Genomic DNA, 18,359 nt, shown 5'->3' with positions numbered 1-18,359 from the left:
AATAAAGCTATGTGGTGAGACACTGTCTCAAAATAAATAAGTCTAATGTTAAGATACAATACCCCTTTAACTCTTCCATATCAAATCAACTTACTTGACTTGTCCCTAAGCAGAGAGCTGAAGACTCAAGGCAATCTTATTGATTTCCATTTGTACCTGGCTGTGTACACTATAATCCAAAGAAAAGAATCAAGATCTGTATAATCATACCAGGAAAGAAAAGGAGGGGTAGGGGAAGGCAGAGAAGGAAGATTGGCTGATCATGGACCACAAGTCAAAGTCCTTGGCTTCTCCTAAGGACCTCCTAGCTGAACTCCTTTGCTCAACTGCAGAACAAGAATGAGACTCTTCTCCAGACCTTCATAGAGTATTAGAAGAGCATTTAAAATAATCAAATGTAAACAACTATTAAATCAATTCCGTCATAAACATTTCTTTTTGCAGTGCTGGAAATCAAACCTACAGTTTCAGCCATGCTAGGCAAATGTTCTCCCATTGAGCAATATTTCTTCTAGGTATGAAACAAACTTTGTATGGTTTTTCCCTCAGTGCTCAGAACTGAACCCAGGCCTATGTTAGATTAATTCTCTGCCACTGTGCTACACCTACAGTACCTAATGCATATTCATGCCCCAAATTCCCTTTTCATGAATAGAGACTACTTTAAAAATTACTCATTTCGGGGCTAGAGAGATGGCTCAGAGGTTAAGAGCACTGCTTGCTCTTCCAAAGGTCCTGAGTTCAGTTCCCAGCAACCACATGGTGGTTCACAACCATCTGTAATGAGATCTGGCGCCCTCTTCTGGCCTGCAGGCATACATGCAGGCAGAACACTGTATATTACTCATTTCAAGGCCACCTCTGACTAGGTTCTAGGCAGGGAGGACAGTGACAATCCCAGTGTCTTGAGTGGCATATCTGCCCTTAAGCCCTGGCAGGATGGTGAGGAAACAAGCTGCATCACATGGGAAGTTCTGCCACACAGGCTTCGCCCAAGTCACTTCCTCTCTATGCCTGATCCTTCCAGGGACAGTTCAGAAGACGCTGAAAGGAGGGAAGGGCTTGCTATCACAAATCCTGCCACTTTCAATGCTGCAACCTTGTGGGATTTTTTTCTTCACCCAGTACAGACTCAGTCAGCAATGCTAGAGAAAAGGCTAAGAGCTTCTGCACAGGCTGTAGCAGGACAGCCTATATATAATAAACTAGTCTACTGTACACGGAATTAATTCTCCAGCAGATCTTTCAGATCTACTTTGTGGCTAGCGCTGCTCCTGAAGATGTCATCTAGGGCCTTCTGGAATTCTCCTTACAGCTGAAGAGAGAAATAACTCAAACAATTAATTGCAGTTGTCTTAAGTACCAAAGAAGGAACTATGAATATCTTATCTAGGCAGTCCACTCTGCAGAATGGAGGAAGTCCTTTCTTACAGGGGTAAGACATCATGCTTTCAACCTTACTCAAGTGTTATTTATAGTTAGGAAACCAGAAAAAAGAAAAGAAAAGAAACAAAACTAAGCATTTAAAAAAGGAACTTGGCTAAGTAAATTATGCTACAAGATGAACTATCATTAACAGTTCAAAACTCATGCTTTCATTTTTTTTGGTGGAATAGTTTTTTTGTGGAAGATTTAGTTACTGATGTTGTTTGAGACATAATTTCACTTTACCTTACCCATATAGACCAGACTGGCCATAAACTCACATAAATCCTCCTGCTTCAGCCTTCTAATTTGCTGGGGTTACAGGCATGAGCCACTATGCCCAACTTCCATTTTTTGTTTCCCCTGAGATAAGGTCTCACTATGTAGCCCAGTTGACCTAAAAATCTTGATTCTCATGCCTTAGCCTCCAGAGTTCTGGTACCACAAACCTGAATGACTACATCTAGCCTATTTCATTTTTCTCCCCAAGACAGGGTTTCTCTATAGCCCTGGCTGTCTTGGAACTTGTTCTGTTCTCCAATTCAGAGATGCACCTGCCTCTGTCTCCTGAGTGCTGGCATTAAAGGTGTGTGCCACCAATGTGCAGTACCTACTTCATTTTTAATGGCAGGAAAATTAGAGTTTAAAAATTATGGTGTGAAACCATAGTACACAGCAGCATAGAGAAGAGATTTAGAGAGCAAGCTAACAGTGGTCACAAGCTACACAGTGTGGGGAGGGGGCTAATGTGATGTTCTCAACAGAATGTATACTTTTAGCATGTGTAAACCCTAGCATCTCCCCAAATAAAAATATCCATATGGTAGGATGAAGGATTATCAAGTTTTTTGGAGGGGTGTTTTTTTTTTTTTTAAGACAGGGTTTCTCTGTGTAGCCCTGGCTGTCCTTGAACTCAGAGATCCTCTTGCCTCGCCTCCCAAGTACTGGAATTAAAAGCATGTGCTGCTGTTGCCACCAACCAGGTCATCGATTATTTTTAATAATAAATAGAAACTTGTATGTAAATATGTAAAAACATTTGAGAATAACTTTCATAACTTATGACCTAATTTTTTAAATATTGAGCTATATTTGCTAACAGTAGTATATTCTCATATAATCACAGAAAAGCAAATAAATTAAATTCTTGACAATGCTTTAATCTTTGTCCATAGTCCAACCTTTCTAATTGAACCTAAATTAGCTTTATATTTGATTAATTTATAACAAATTCCAGCTAATTTCATCACTACATACGCATTTTTTAAAGTATGTTTTATATCCCAGGGTCATTATCTTACCTAGTGAAAGTAGCAAAATTCCTGGTGTGAACAACAGTGTTTCGCCCACTAGACTTTCTACAATGTATAAATCTAACTCTAGCAATGATAACAATAGGTAAAGAGAAAAATCCCTTCTGTCTTTTTCTGGAAGCAGTAGTAAACTAATCTGACCACTTCAGAAAATTATTTGGCACTGGCTTCTCAGCTGACAGATGAGACACAAAAATAGGTCAAAGAATGTTTGTGTAGTGATGCTTGTCGTGAAAACTTGAAGTAACATTCCCTGTTGGCAGAAGGAACAAACGAACTGTAACCAGGCAGATGAAATCAAAATGTAGAGGGAAGAAGGTAAGACATAAGGATGAACAGGAGCAAAAGAAGGCAGACACGTACAGAGTGTCCACCACTGCGGGGCACTGCACTCAGCTCTGTTCCCGGAAGCTCTTCTAGAGCATTTTTAGGGATCAGAACTGTTCTAGTACATCCCATCACTCACAGGGCAGCTTCCCACCAAACTAAAGCCGTATTTAAGCAGGGCTGTTAGGTCCAAATAGTGCCTACTACCTCAGAAGCAGGGACAAAAATTACTTGTTGAGTAAACTGATGACCACAAGGGAAAAAAAATTAGAAGATTCCAGATGATTGAAGCTGCATCACAGAGTTAAAAATCCTGAATTTGCAACTGAACGCCGAGGAGTTTTCACTCCAGCCATCTCTTCATTCAACTGGCATTGAACGTTTACTCACCACATGCCAAAAGGGAGAACAGAATTAAACAGACCAAACATACCAAGTTCCTGCATTCATACAATAGACAGTGTGCTGAGTAATAAGAAGGAAGGAAATCAAGTGAGGTAAGACTGAGTGGTTCCTATTTCACAGCTTGTTAAACCTCTCTGGTAGTCTCACCTAAGGAACTGGACCCCTGGGAGAAGAATACTTGTACTCCTGACAAGGGGACAAAGAAGGCACTTATGAGGGTACACTCTAAATAAGGTCACAAGGGCAAATACTAGTTACACAACTCAGGGTCATGTTACAACTTTTAGCTTCCAATTAAAAAACACTGCAAACTAGAAAGCCACTGGGATATCTTGACTTAGAAACTATTCAAAATGTTTCTAGGTAGTGGGTATATTTACAGTGTATCTATATGTAGAAGTTTAGAATGGGAAACACACTATGGGTCTGGAGAGATGACTCAGTGGTTAGGGGCACTTGCTACTTTTCCAGAGAACCTTTTCTACATACAAATAAGAATAGATCATTAAAAATTATCCAACACTATATAGTTCAGAAAATGTATAATAGGGAGATTTTTTAAAGATTTATTTTACATATATGAGTATTTTGGCTGTATATGTGTATGTGCACCACCTGCGTATCTGGTACCTGTGGAGGTCATAAAAAGGCGTGGAGGCAGAAGCAGGTGGATCTCTGTGAGTTCCAGGCCAGCCTGGTCTACAGAGGGAATGCCAGGACAGGATCCAAAGATACACAGAGAAACCTTGTCTCGAAACCCCTCCCCAACCCCACCACCAAAAAAGGTGTGGACTCCCCTGGAAATAGAGTTATGGATGGTTGTGAGCCTGGGAATCAAACCCAGGTCCCCTGAAAGAACAGCAGACACTGTGAACTGCTGAGCCACCTCTAGACTGTTAGATGCTCTGATCAAAAAATGACATGTGTTGATGGGAAGACGTGCAGAGATGAACGGCCACACTAGTGGAAGCCCATGAACTGTAGACTAGTGGCTGTGGAGCCCATGGACTGGACTAGGCCTTCTGGATGCAGAAGACGGTTGTTTGGCTTTAACTGTTTGGGGGGCACCCAGGCAGAGGGATTGGGATCTGTCCCTGGTCTATGGGCAAGTGTTTTGGGAATCAGGTGCCTGTGGTGTGACACCTTGTGCAGCCTTGGTGCAGTGGGAAGGGGCTTGGACCTGCCTAGGCTCAAGGACCTGTGCTGGGCTCTGCTGACTTCCCATGGAAACCTTGATTTGGGGGATGTGGGGATGTGGGGTGGCTTGGGAGAGAGGGCTCGGGGGTAGGAGGAGGTGGGATCTGTGTGTGGTGTGTAGAGTAGAAAATTTCTTAATAAAGAAAAATGAAAAAAAAAAAAAAAGAATCTATTCAAGCTCCATCCCTGGATGGGGAAAAGAAATGACACAGAGGGCACCAGTCAGCAAGACAGCTAACACTAAAAACCCTCCCTGACTCTGCATACTCTGCATACTTCACACAGCTTGTATACTATCTTTGAGAGTCAATTCTTTTCAACTTTGATTCAACTGATTATCAGCAAGACTTATGTTTCCTATAATTGTACCAGTTTTTCCCCATTTTTATAAAGTTTTTAAAAATACAAATACTTAAATTGTCACATAAGCATACACATATGCATACACTACAAAATACATAATGCAGAGCGAGCAGCACCATCTGTCTGTGACCAATCTGCAGCAGCACAAAGTCACTTTACTAAGATCTACCAAGGGAGCAGCAGCCTTCTCTGGGAAACACCTCTCACTCAGGAGCCGCTTCTCAGCTAGCCCAAATTCCAGTTCTTCTCTTTCAAACTCTATCTTAATCCCAGCACTAGGAAGGCAGATGCAAGAGGCAGACTATTTTGAGTTCAAAACCAGCCTGGACTGCATAGTGAGTTCCAGGCCAGCTAGTTACATAGGGAGACCCTGTCAGAAAGAAAAGGGGTGAGAGATACATGCAAATGAGAGCTGTGGATATGGCTCAGCTGATTAAGAGGGGTAGCCATCAAGACTGACAACCAGAGTTCAATCCCCAGAACTCATGTGTTAAAAGAGAACCAACTCCCTCCCATAAGCTATCCTCTTACCACCAGATGAGTATTATGATACAAACACAAAACTTTGTTTTAGGGGCTGGAGAAATGACTCAGTGGTCAGGAGCACTGGTTGCTCCTCTAGAGGACCCGGGTTCAATTCCCAGCACCTACATGGCAATTCACAACTGTCTGAAACTCCAGTTCCAGGGGATCCATGGCACCAGGCATGCATATGGTGAGCACATATATGCATGCAGGCAAAATACCCATACACATAAAATAAAATAAATAAATCTTAAAAAACTTTTATATGTATGGGTGTTTTCTCTGAATGTAGGTCTGTGCACCATGTGGGTGCAGTGCCCATGGAAGCCAGAAGAGGGTGTCAGATCCTCTGGAATTGGAGTTACTAACTGTTGTGAGCTGTGGATGATGAGCACCAAACCCAGATCCACTAGAAGAGCAGCCAGTGCTCTTAACCACTACCCCAACTCTCCAGCCCAAAATGCAATTTTTAAAAAACAAAGAAAAAAAAAATAAAAGGAAACACCTTTAGCCTAGTCATGCCCCTAAGCTGTCCTGCCCAAGGCAATTTTCTTCATGACTGACTGCTCTGGTATATCTGGTACCCAGGGAATTTGCTGTGGAATGATATTTTTGTACAATGCAAAGATGTGTCTTTGCCAAGATGCTTTCTGATTGGCTTAATAAAAAGCTAAATGACAATTAGCTAGGCAAGAAGTATAAGTGGGAGAGTCAGAGAGAACTCTGGGAAGAGGAAGGGCAGGGTCTCCAGGAGCCACAGAAGCCAGACAGACTTGGAACAAGTCAGACACACAAAATGGGACAGAGGTAAAAGCCATGTGGTAGAACATAGATCAATAAAAATATGGGTTAATTTAAGTTATATGAGATAGTTAGGAACAAGCCTAAGCTATCTAAGCTGGGCTGAGTTTTTATAATTAATAATAAGTCTCCATATTGTGATTTGGGAGCTGGCAGAAGGGACAGAAAAATCCACCTACAGGGTAAACTCAGGTAGTCAAGTTTACTCAGCAAGAACTTTTAGACACTGAACTACCTTGTCCATCTCATAATCACCACCTGCCTTTCTGGTTGCTTCACTTCTCACTGTCCCAAAGACAGTGTGTCTCAGATAAGAGAGTCTGCATATTAAGCACTAGATTTCTGTCTCAATCTCAGATACAAATGCCTCCTCTCCCCTTGTCCAGCTAGCAAACCCCTACTCACATTACAACTATTCTAAAACACTCAGGATCTTAAAAAGCTTCTCCCCACAATGAAGAGGCACTTCTGGTAATCAAGGAAATCATCACAACTGAGTGAATACAGGAGATACTTGGTGCCAAAATAGGTTAAGTCTGACAAGCTGAGTCTCTTCAATTCTCACCACACCGTGTAGATGACACTCACACCTTTGTCACCTTACATATCAAACAAGTAATGGTCTATCTATGTTCATTAGTGGAGCACTGTTTCAACTCTGTGGTTCTTGTCTGGGCTCCTAAGTTACTTACACGGCCCCAACTGTGTCTCTACAAAGCACATTTTCTTCACATATCATACCACAGGCTGCATCTCCCACTAAATGATTTTTACTTAGACATAAACCCAAAGCAACTTGTGAAATATTAGTTATGTTTTAAGTCCTTAATTATACTTAATTAACCAAAGTAGCACATGAAAGCAGATGTGTGCAGTAAATATAGTCTAGAGACCTAGGATCCAGTCCTAAATTGACTACTAACTAGCTGTGAGACTGCAAACATCTGATAAAAGGTGGGAAAAAATGTTCATTTCCTCATTACCAGTGGAACACAGACTCCCCAGATCCTTTATACTAGCACACCACCAAACATGTAAAACTGTCCTCAAAAATATGAATAAAAATCAACCTCACAGAATAAACTCATTCAAAACAACCCCAATAAGATACTATGGTGGAATACCGCACCCGCAATCTGCTTACCTATGAGAATACATGGGCTGTGAAAAGGAAAAAGAATGAAAATACTACTGAGTAAGGGAAAAAAAAAAAAAACAACCCAGAGCTGGTACTGGCACACACCTTTAATCCCAACACTTGGGAGGCAGGAGCAGTCAGATCTCTGAGTTCAAGGCCAACCTGGTCTACAGATAGAGTTCCAGGATAGCCAGTGCTGGAAACCCTACCTTGAAAAAACAAAAAGAAAAATAAACACATACATTCATAGACAAACATCATATATAGACATATGTCCATGTACAGACACATACCATGTACAGACATACACTATATATAGATATATATGCATGTATAGACACACACCATATACAGATACATGCACACGTACAAACATATAGACATAATATGTACATAGTATGAACTTGGATGAACATGGCATGAATGGTGCATGAACTTGACCTAAGTGAAAGAAACTAAATGCCCTTGCTGTATAGTCTGGGATGTTCACTGATATTTCCTCAAGTTGTTAAAAATTCAAATGCTTTCAAAGGCTCCACTCACACTGCCATAATTCAAAGGCAACCAAGATGCCCTTTGGGGTAATGTATCAACTGTGGCATTTTCAAACAATGGAGCATTATTTGGCACTAAAAATAAATGAGCCATTAAGTCTCAAAAAGGCCTGGAAGACCCTAAGATGCAACAGTACTAACTGAAAGAAACCTATCCAGGGCTGGTAAGATAGCATTAACTCCAGAAAGTTACCCTCTGACCACACACGCACGCGCGCGCGAGCATGCACAAAACAAGATATAATAACATTTTTAAAGAAATAAAGGCAGGTGGATCCCCAAATTCAAGGCCAGCCTAGTCTACATAGTGTGTTCCAGGACAGCCAGAGCTACATAGTGAGACCCTGTCTAGAAAAAACACACAAAATCAATCTGAAAGGACTTTAATGATAATTGCATCTCAATAACATTCTACAAAAGGCAAATATCTATGGAGACACTGTAAAGTCAATAGCTGCCATGAGTTTGGGAAGAAAAGAAAAAAAGGATTCTTAGTACAGCGAAGCCATTTTGAACAACAATGGTATACAACACAGCCGAGAGCTCTATCAACACTCTGGGTGGTAATAATGTATTCACACAGATGCACCAACTCTACAGGTGCAAGATCTTCACAGCAGGGTAGGCTATAGGTGTATATAGGTATTCTCAGTTCCCCGCTTAATATAGCTATGTACCTAAAATTTGCCCTAAAATTTTTCCTTCTTAAAAGAGAAAAGAAGAAATGAGGGGCTGGAGAGATGGCTCAGTGGTTAAGAGCACTGCCTCTCTTCCAGAGGACCTGGGTTCAATTCCCAGCAACCACAAGGTGGCTCTCAACCATCTATAGTGGAATCTGATACCACCTTATGGCATAAAGGCATACTTGCAGATAGAGCACTCATATACACAAAGTAAATCAATTAATTTTTAAAAATATATTCATGTGTTTCTTATTCTGTCTTTGAAATAGACTCTGAAATGAGTCATTAGTCTATCCTGTCCTCTGTTACACCAGACTATATTTTCACACACCCAGAGAGTAGATAAGCCTACTACATGCATGGGCTATATGACAGAAGAGATACAGGGATTGCCAATTGCTCCTTGAGTCACCATGATGAAAAACATGACATTAAAGTGGACACAAGAGAAAATAATGCAATAAAGGGACATGGTATGATGGTTATTCTTGGTTGTCAACCTGACTATAACTGGAATGAACTATAATTCAGAAATGGAGGGCATGCTTCCAGACACTGAGGCTGGAAGGCACACCTTTAATCTGGGCCACATCTTCTACTGGATGGAAGAAGGAAGGGCTTGTTCTTCTCCTGCTTGCCCTTGCCTAGTCAGCACATCCATTCCTTCTTCTGGATCCCAGTAGACCAACTGAGACACCCAACCTCATGGCACTGAGCAACTACTAGATTCTTGGACTTTCCATTCATAACTAGCCATTATTGGACTGCAACCTGTAAATCATTCCAATAAATTTGTGTGTGTGTGTGTGTGTGTGTGTGTGTGTGTGTGTGTGTGTGTGTATGTTACTTTCTCATAAAACTGGCAGCATAGTAGGTACATTGGGACCAGCAACACCAGGGACACACAAGTAATAAGATGGCTACAAGGTCTAAGCAATAGAAAACTAATCATTCTTGGGAGCATGCTACATGTGTTCATGGAAACATTAAGTTGCACATGGCTATAGGTAAGCAGGAGAGAGGGCTCCCATGACTATGAACACTTACTGCTCTTGCAGAGGATTAAGGTTCAGTTCCCTAAACCCACACGACATCTTACAACCAACCACCTGTTGCTCCAGTTCCAGAGGATTCCATGTCCATCTGCAGGCCTCTGTGAGCACCTGCACATACATAGTGCACATAAACACATGCTGGCATACAAATAATTTAAAAATAAATTTTGAGATGAACCCAAGTTGTCTGCAAGAGCAGACAAGTACTCTTGACCTCTGACTCATCTCTCCAGCCTGCTTTTGTTTTTAAATGTACAAACTATATATAGTATATCTATACTTGGTTATGGTAAGAAGTTAGGTGATTATAAATTCAGAGACAAAACAAAGTTTTCAGGTAACACAGGAAAGCCAGGATCTACAGTGAGTTTTAGGCCAGCCTGGGCTACAATGTGAAAACTCTCAAAAGAGAGTGTATATGCATGCGTGCGCTGGAGGGGGATGGTGTCGTTAAGAGATGATTCAGCAGTTGAGTGCAGTTGCTGCTTTTATAGAAGATGTAGGTTCAGTCCCCAACACCTACATGGTGGCTGACAACTGTCTGTAACTCTAGTTTCAGAGGATCTAATACCTTCTTCTGGCCTCAGGTACCAGGCACATATGTAGAACATATATATAGCATACATGCAGGCAAACATACATGCATAAAATAAAAATAAAAACTTTTCTTAAAAAGGGATTAAAAGAACAGTTTACAGGGTGTTTTAACAATGTGGGAAGTTCTCAGGCTCAGGGCAACAGAGACATGCACAGAAACAGCTCCACCATTATCTCAATATAAATGTGCACAGAACTAAGGATATGCTGGGGGTACAGTTCAGTGGTACAGGACTTGTTCAGTATACACAATCGTTTGGGATTGATGCTCAGTACCACCAAAAATGGAAGGTGCATGTAGGGATGGAGGGTGGGGTAATGCATGATAACAAGATTTACAGAGGGCTGGAGAGATAGCTCAGCGATTAAGAGCACTGGCTGCTCTTCCAGAGGTCCTGAGTTCAATTCCCAGCGAGCACATGGTGGCTCACAGCCATCTATGAGATGAGAGATCCGGCGCCCTCTTCTGGCGGACACTGTATACATAATAAATAAATCTTTTTTTTTTTTTAAAGGATTTACAGAAACCTTCTAAAACATTAAGCTGTTATTTCTGAGTAAGAAACCTGGATTTTTCTGTTTTTCTTTTGTGTCTTCTAAAGAGTCAACAGTAGGCAACATTGTTACTGTTAGATTAGTTTTTGTTTGTTTTGTCTCTCCACTACCTCCCATCCCCAGACAGGGTTTCTCTGTGAAGCCCTGGCTATCCTGAAACTCAATCTGTAGACCAGGCTAGCCTCCAATTCAGAGATCCACCTGCCTATGCCTCCTGAGTGCTGGGATTAAAGGCATGTGCCACCACCAGCTTAGATTAGTTCTTAAAAGTTCAACTTTTAACTAATATTGAGTAGAGCTTAACAATAAAACTGAAATTTATCTTAATACCGATGTTTAAAAACTCTCAAGCAGGTGTTATGTGCACACTTGTAGGCCACTACTCAGGAGGCTGATGCAAAATGATCCCTGTGTTAAAGCCAATCTAGGGTACACAGTAAGTTCCAATCTTTGTGGGGTAGAGGGACCTACTAACTTTATATATTCATTGGCTTTCTTGTAGGTCTAGTAAGAATAAAATACCAAAAGTTAAATTCTGATCCCAAAGATTCTAGTATGCAATGCCAAGATACAAGAGATGCTAATTAGGAAGAATGAAGAGGGGAGGCAAAGAGGTAAAAGGATACTAACATAATCCTAATCTAGAAGAAGTATTGTAAGTGGAAAGAGATCCAGACTCTGGGAACGGGCCAGGCGTGGTGGTGCAGATCGTTGATCTAGCACTCCAGAGGCAGGGGCAAGTGGACCTCTGTGAGGCCATAGCGAGTACCAGGACAGCCAGGACTACACAGACAAATCCTGGGGAAGGAGGGGGGTGGTTCAGCTGTTAAAGGCTAGGCCTACAACGCCGCCCCTCCCAAAACAAACAAAACCCATGAAAAAATGGAATAAACAGAAAAGAATCTAGGAGCTGATTCAGAGGAGCAGATTTAGAGCCCAGCTGTCCGTGACCTTGGGCTCTTCATTCCTTGTCTCTAAGCTGTGGAAAGCTGTCTGCACACGGGATTCAGAGAACTCTCCTTACACCACTGTGGATGGACAGTGAAAGCTGCATGACCAGGGGCAGCATAAGCACGTGCTGTGCTGGCGTAAGGCTCAGAAGCGCTTGCTCTTCCCCAGGGGCACGGAGACTAGAATGCTCCAGGAGGGCAAGAGTGAAGAGAGAGCTCCAGAGTCAGACCCTCTGGAAGTAAAGCAACTCCACCAATAAGGAAGACAGACTAACTGGGTGCCTAAGAACCTCAAGGAAGCACTTAGTCAGTTGGGCTCAGGAAAACAAAGCTTTACGGATTACAAGGTAGATTTTTTTCTAGTTCTTTTTTCCCCTGCTCTGAAAGAAACAGCATGTTCAAAATGACATGAATCCACTTTGTAAATCACTGCAAATGCTCAAAGAAAAGGATGAAAAACAAAACATACGAGGAAATATGCAGAAAGCTTTTCTGTAGCATGGCAAGGATCAGAAATGCTAAGGCAGGTGGATCTGTGCATTCCGGGCCAGATATGCATAATACCAAAAATTGTGATATGATTTCAGTTAACAAACCCCATAAATGCCATCCATAAATTACAATGAAAATTTCTCAAAAGAAAAATTTGTTTTATTTCTTAGTTATGATGAAAATAAAGACCTTCAAACAGCAAGGAATTATGGTAACACAGCAGATACAAAATTAGTCTTAAAAGGTAACAAAGACAGAAAATACAATTAATATCTTTAACAGAACCTCTTTATCTTCCCCCTCCAAAACAAAGGTCAGTGGTCTCAGGGTATTTGCCAGTAATATGCTAATACTGCCAGGCTGGAGGTGCAGCTCAGTGGTGGAGTACTGACCTAGGACTGTGAAACCCTGGGTTCAATCTATGCATTCCCAGTTAAGGGGTTACACATTTCATTGTTATCTCCTTCTTTGTTTAAAAAAAAAAAAAGATTTTCTGTGCTAGAATGTTTCACCTATTGCTATGTATGTGTGTGCACCACAGAAGTCAGAAGGAGTCATTGGATCCCTGGAACCAGGTTCTCTCCAAGTGCTCTGACTGCTTTGCCATCTCTCCAGCCCACTATTTCCTTTCTACTCTTTTTTTTTTTTTTTTTTTTTTTTTTTTTGGTTTTTCGAGACAGGGTTTCTCTGTGTAGCTTTGTGCCTTTCCTGGGACTCACTTGGTAGTCCAGGCTGGCCTCGAACTCACAGAGATCCGCCTGCCTCTGCCTCCCGAGTGCTGGGATTAAAGGCGTGCGCCACCACCGCCCGGCTCCTTTCTACTCTTACTCAGTGTCCTTAGCTACATTCCTTACTACCTTACACAGCATTTGGGAATATGTAAAAGATAATGAAATCACAGGCTGGAAACATTTAAATTAAATAAACTCACAGAGATCCGCCTGCCTCTGTCTGTATTTTAAAACTGTGAGAGAGCAGTAATAGAGAAAGACTTTACGTTACAATGATGCCTTTAAGACTTTGCATTACCTAAGAAAGATGAGAAATAAAGGAGCTTCAAGACTTACGTTTTGCTTCTGAAAGATTCTGATTAGGTGACCAGACCAACATGCCAAGATTGTCTCGTTCTTGACTGCGCCTTGCCAGTTTGGCTTAGTAGAAAGAAAATAAAAACTGTATTATTATAAGTTAGTAGCTGTAACAACAGTAAATATCACCACTATTCTGATCTTCTAAGACTTAGAATATGACATCACCACCTACCCTTCACCTTACAATAATAATAACTTTAAAACAGTATCTTAGGAAATTCATAAAGTCCACTAAAATTACTAATATGGAAATGGAACAGAGTCTAAAACAGTGGTTCTCAACCTGTGGGTTGTGACCCTGGGGGGGGGTTGTTGAATGACCTTTCATGGGGGCCTCCTAAGACTACCCTGCATATCCTGCATATGATTCATAACAGTATCAAAATTACAGTTATGAAGTAGCAAGGAAACTAATTTTATGGTTGGGGGTCATCACAACATGAAAAGGTCCCAGCATCAGGAGGGTTGAGAACCACTGGTCTAAAGGATAAAAAGAGAGAAGTGTAACAAATAGTAGAATAGCATGTGCCTTTGAATATGTCTTTTTAGTTTTTATTTGTTGAGACAGAGTCTCAGAATGTATTCCTGATGGATCTGGAACTTGCTATGTAGACCAGGCTGGTCTTGAATTCACAGAAATATACCTACCTGCCTGTGTCTACCAAGTGTTAAGATTAAAATATGCACCCCCACACCTGGCCCAGAATGCCTTTTAAAATAATTCTAAAGTTTATAAAAATGTTCATTCTCCATAATCAAAAAAAAAAAAAATTAACAGAGATCCAGCCCACTGCCCAAACCTTTTTTATAAAGACACTGAACCCATTCATGAGTGAAACTCTCATGGCCTCTTAACCTATTGAAAGACCCACCTCCCAATATATTGGCCTTATAGATATTAAGGTGAGTTCTGGAGCAGACAAACATTTAAACAAAAACAATATTATCACCACAGAATGTGTTTAGCAAAAGTTGAGTGTGGTTGTGCATGCCTATGATCCCAACATTTAGGAGGCTGAGGAAGTTCCCAGCCAGTCAGAACTATAGAGCAAGATCCTATCTATGGATGTCGGTCTTTGTTTAGGGTTTTGTTTCCACAGTAGATGAGAACCCGTGGATTGCTTCCAGGCTAATATGGTTTGATCAACCAAGAACCCCTGAAAGATTGATACAGCATCACAGACTACTACAACCAAGATTTAACTGTAATTCTTAATTTTCTCAGGATCCAGATTAGATTGCCAGTGCCCCCAACCAGCAGGATGTAGTAGGAGAAGCTATGCTTAAATTCCCAAAATATTGTTTATAAATATTTATTTTTATTTAAAGGGGGTTGATTATAAATACAATCTCTTTCTAAAAAAGAAAGGGGGATAGTATAGATAGAATAGAATAAAAGGGTAGATTGTTGAATCTACTTTTAAAGAGCAATAATTTGTTTGAAATGTTTTACATTGCTATGGATTTTAGATTATTGATAAAAATTTAAAGTTAATTTTGTTATACTGTATATATATTTCTACTCTTGTTTAATGTATTATGTTTGTACAGCTCATTTGACATTGTCATGTATAATTAAGAAATACAGATTAATAATTAGACATCTATGATAAACTTATAGTCATGTTAAATTTTCTAGATATTCATAGATTTCAATTAGGTAGATAATTTTCAAATACTTCAGAGACCTACAGAATATGGCATTTAAAATGTTTTAAAAACTTTAAGACTTTCTGGACAGTGAGACACGTCTGCTCCTGGCAGCACCGATTTACTTCAAAGAAGATGATGGGCATCGAAGTAACTCCATATGGAGTTTGCTTTCTTTATGGCAAAAGTTAGCCATTTGGGCAAGAAACTGTTCTTGTCTGGACTGCTTGACAAAATGTTGTATCGGCTAGACATACAGGACCCATGGAAAAAATGACCACTAAATTTTGCCAAAACAAGGTGAGATGGTCCTTCAGGTTCCTGCTTTGCAGAGGAGACTGCCAGACATTCTACAGGACACAGGGAGAAGCAACTAAAAAACTCTAGGCCTATAGGCTGAAGATGCTTCAACATTGCAGAGGAACTTTGGGTGACAGTCTAGGCAGCCAGATGTCTCTGTCATTCTAGATTTTTGGAAGTTGCTTACAATGCACTTCCTGTTTACTTAGGTAATATTATAAGGCAAGATATATAAGGTAAGATCCTTCTGGGGTCTTTGATGGAGTTGAAGACTAGATATAATTTTCATTGGTTATGATAAAAGATAAATTAGATATGAAACTTTAGACTCACAAATATAGGATAGATGATAGAATATTTTCTTTAATTTTGCCAAATACAAATAGGCTAGATATTATAACTATAACTTCTGCTTGATAACTGTTCTATTATTTGTAATTTTACTATGTTAAAGTTAAAACCTTCTTTTTTGATTAGATAGAAAAGGGGAAGTGTTGTAAGATGTCTTTCTGTATGCTATAAATGTGTTGTTCCCATTGGCTATAGATAAGGCTATTTTGGCCTATGGCAAGGCAGCTTAGAGGCAGGTGGGAAATCCAAGACAGAGAGAAGAGGAGAAAGGCAAAGGCAGAAGAGATGCCAGCCGCTGCCAAAGGAGCAGCAAGATGCCAAAATCAGTAATGCCATGACCATGTGGCAACTTATAGATTAATAGAAATGGGTTAAATAATAAAGCTACCTAGCAAGAAGCCTGCCATAGGTCATACAGTTGGTAATTAATATTAAGCCTCTGAACGATTATTTTATAAGCAGCTGAGGGACCATGAGGCCGGGCAGAACCAGAGGGCACTTATGGCTACACTACCAAACAAAAATACCCTCTAACCAACCCTTCGAGGGAGGAAAGCAGGGAGGGAAAGTAAAGGAGAAAGGGTAAGGTTAAAAACCATAGATAGGGGAGAGGCAAACTGAAGCTCTATGAGTAACTACTATACCATGCTTACTAAAAAGTACAAAATTTGGGCTGGAGAGATATCTAAGTACAAATATAAGTACAAAATTTAAAACAATGCCCAAGTCTGGTGATAACATGGAGAAAATGAATCTTTCTTTACTGATGGTGGCAAAATGAAATGCAACTAATACTTTGGAGAGAAAAGTCTAACAGTTTCTCCAAACTGTAACATATCCATACAACAGAATACAACTGAGCAATAAAAAGAAATGAACTAAACACATAAGAATATGAATGAACCTCCAAATGCTTAAGCTAAAGAAGAGTCACAAATATAGGAAAGGCGAGGCTTTTAGAGAGAATCCCATGGTGGTGGGCAGGAACTGTTGGTAACAACATGCACTCAGGAGTTCTATTACCACAAGAATTATGGCTTTGTGTGCACGTACATCAACACATTTAGTTCCCATCTGTCTACTGAGAAAGCCTTAAAGGGAGGAAAACTAAGCACATTAACTCCCAGATGGGACTTCTAAACATGTCTCCAATAAAATAACTAAGATATCTTGAAATGTTTTATTTCATGGCTCACAAGTTTGCAAGATGACCCTAGAATGTTTTGTTATATCACCAAGTAAGATTTTTAAAAGAACAATGAATTCTGTCTTCTACTAGCCAAATCTAGAACAATTTGAGCAACAAAAAAGTGGGCATGGTGGTCATGCCTTCAACCCTAGCACTGGAGGGAGGGAGGGAGGGAGGGAAGGAGGGAGGGAGGGAGGGGGGAGGGAGGGAGGGAGGAGGGAGGGGCAGGAGGATTTCTCTTGAAGAGTTTGCAACCAGCCTGGTCTACTTAGTGGGTTCCAGGACAGTCAAGGATACATAGTGAGACCCTGTTTCAAAACAAAACAAAAGCCGAGGTGGTGGTGGCTCACACCTACTATTATACTAGCATTTGGAAGGCTGAGGCATGAGAATGTACCTTGAAAAATAAGGACTCTGTAAATGAACAAGAAAATTATATAACTTTTAGAAAAATACACAGGAAAAAAAATGTGAATTTGCTTTAAGAAAAGTATCATTAGATACAACAGGACCATAATCTATAGAAGGCAGTCCATTGTCCTTAATCTCAATTTGATGGCTATGTATCAGAACAGAGCAGGAGTCAGAAGGCAAGAGCCTAGTGATTTATTAGAAATCCAATATCCTCAGGTATCTGTGCCAAAATATACTGTGCCACTGTTATGAGCTGGAAAACCACTTTCCCATATTATAGTGATACTGAGCATTGAACCTAGTACCTTGCACCCACCAGACAAACACTTTACCACTGAACTTGGTCTCACAAGCTGTCATCACACTTTAAGCAACCCTTCTGCTGAGGCATTCCAAGTAGCTAGGTCTACAGGCCTCTCTCTACCTGCAGGCATGGCTAGGCATAGTTTTCCTTTCTTTCTTTCTTTCTTTCTTTCTTTCTTTCTTTCTTTCTTTCTTTCTTTCTTTCTTTCTTTCTCTGTCTCTCTCTCTTCTTTCTTCCTTTCTTCTCTCTCTCTCTCTCTCTCTCTCTCTCTCTCTCTCTCTCTCTCTCTCTCTCTCTCTCTCCATTTGTTTTTTGAGACAGGCTTTCTCTGTGTAGTCCTGGAACTCTCTCTATAGACCAGGTTGGCCTCGAGCTCAGAGATCGGCCTGTCTTTGCCTTCCAGTGCTGGACACCCCCTGGCTAGGCATAGTTCTTAAGGTATTGAGACTATATACTGTCAGCTAGAACACCAGCAACGAGTGACTCAAGTACAGCAGTAAATGGGGTGTGTTTTTTGACTGCCAACTCCCCCACCCCCACAGATACACAGCTCATCTAACAGGTACTGTCTAATGCTTGCCATCTGCAAGGCTCATATCTACCCAAAACACAAGCTCAAGAGTACCCCACGCTCAAGACTCCTTCCCTGTCACATCCTGGAGTGCAATACCAAGAAGAGC

General features: G+C 40.7%; 1 protein-coding gene across 4 annotated transcripts in view; it reads right to left on the bottom strand.

Moving 5' to 3' along the window:
- Positions 1-18,359, bottom strand: part of Rcor1 (REST corepressor 1) — an 87,107-nt gene that overhangs the window by 26,943 nt on the left and 41,805 nt on the right. For all 4 annotated transcript variants that reach the window (XR_013044549.1, XM_076551415.1, XM_076551413.1 and 1 more), the window contains one exon: positions 13,448-13,531. Coding sequence is in view for 3 of the 4 variants with exons in the window: in XM_076551415.1 (XP_076407530.1) it covers positions 13,448-13,531 (84 nt within the window). In the remaining variant the exon portion in view is untranslated. The remainder of the gene's footprint in view (positions 1-13,447; positions 13,532-18,359) is intronic.

Source organism: Peromyscus maniculatus, chromosome 14 (assembly GCF_049852395.1).
Source record: "Peromyscus maniculatus bairdii isolate BWxNUB_F1_BW_parent chromosome 14, HU_Pman_BW_mat_3.1, whole genome shotgun sequence".
Taxonomy (NCBI): domain Eukaryota; kingdom Metazoa; phylum Chordata; class Mammalia; order Rodentia; family Cricetidae; genus Peromyscus; species Peromyscus maniculatus.
The sequence above is the reverse complement of the archived record's forward strand: the minus strand, read 5'-3'. Positions and strand labels throughout refer to the sequence as shown.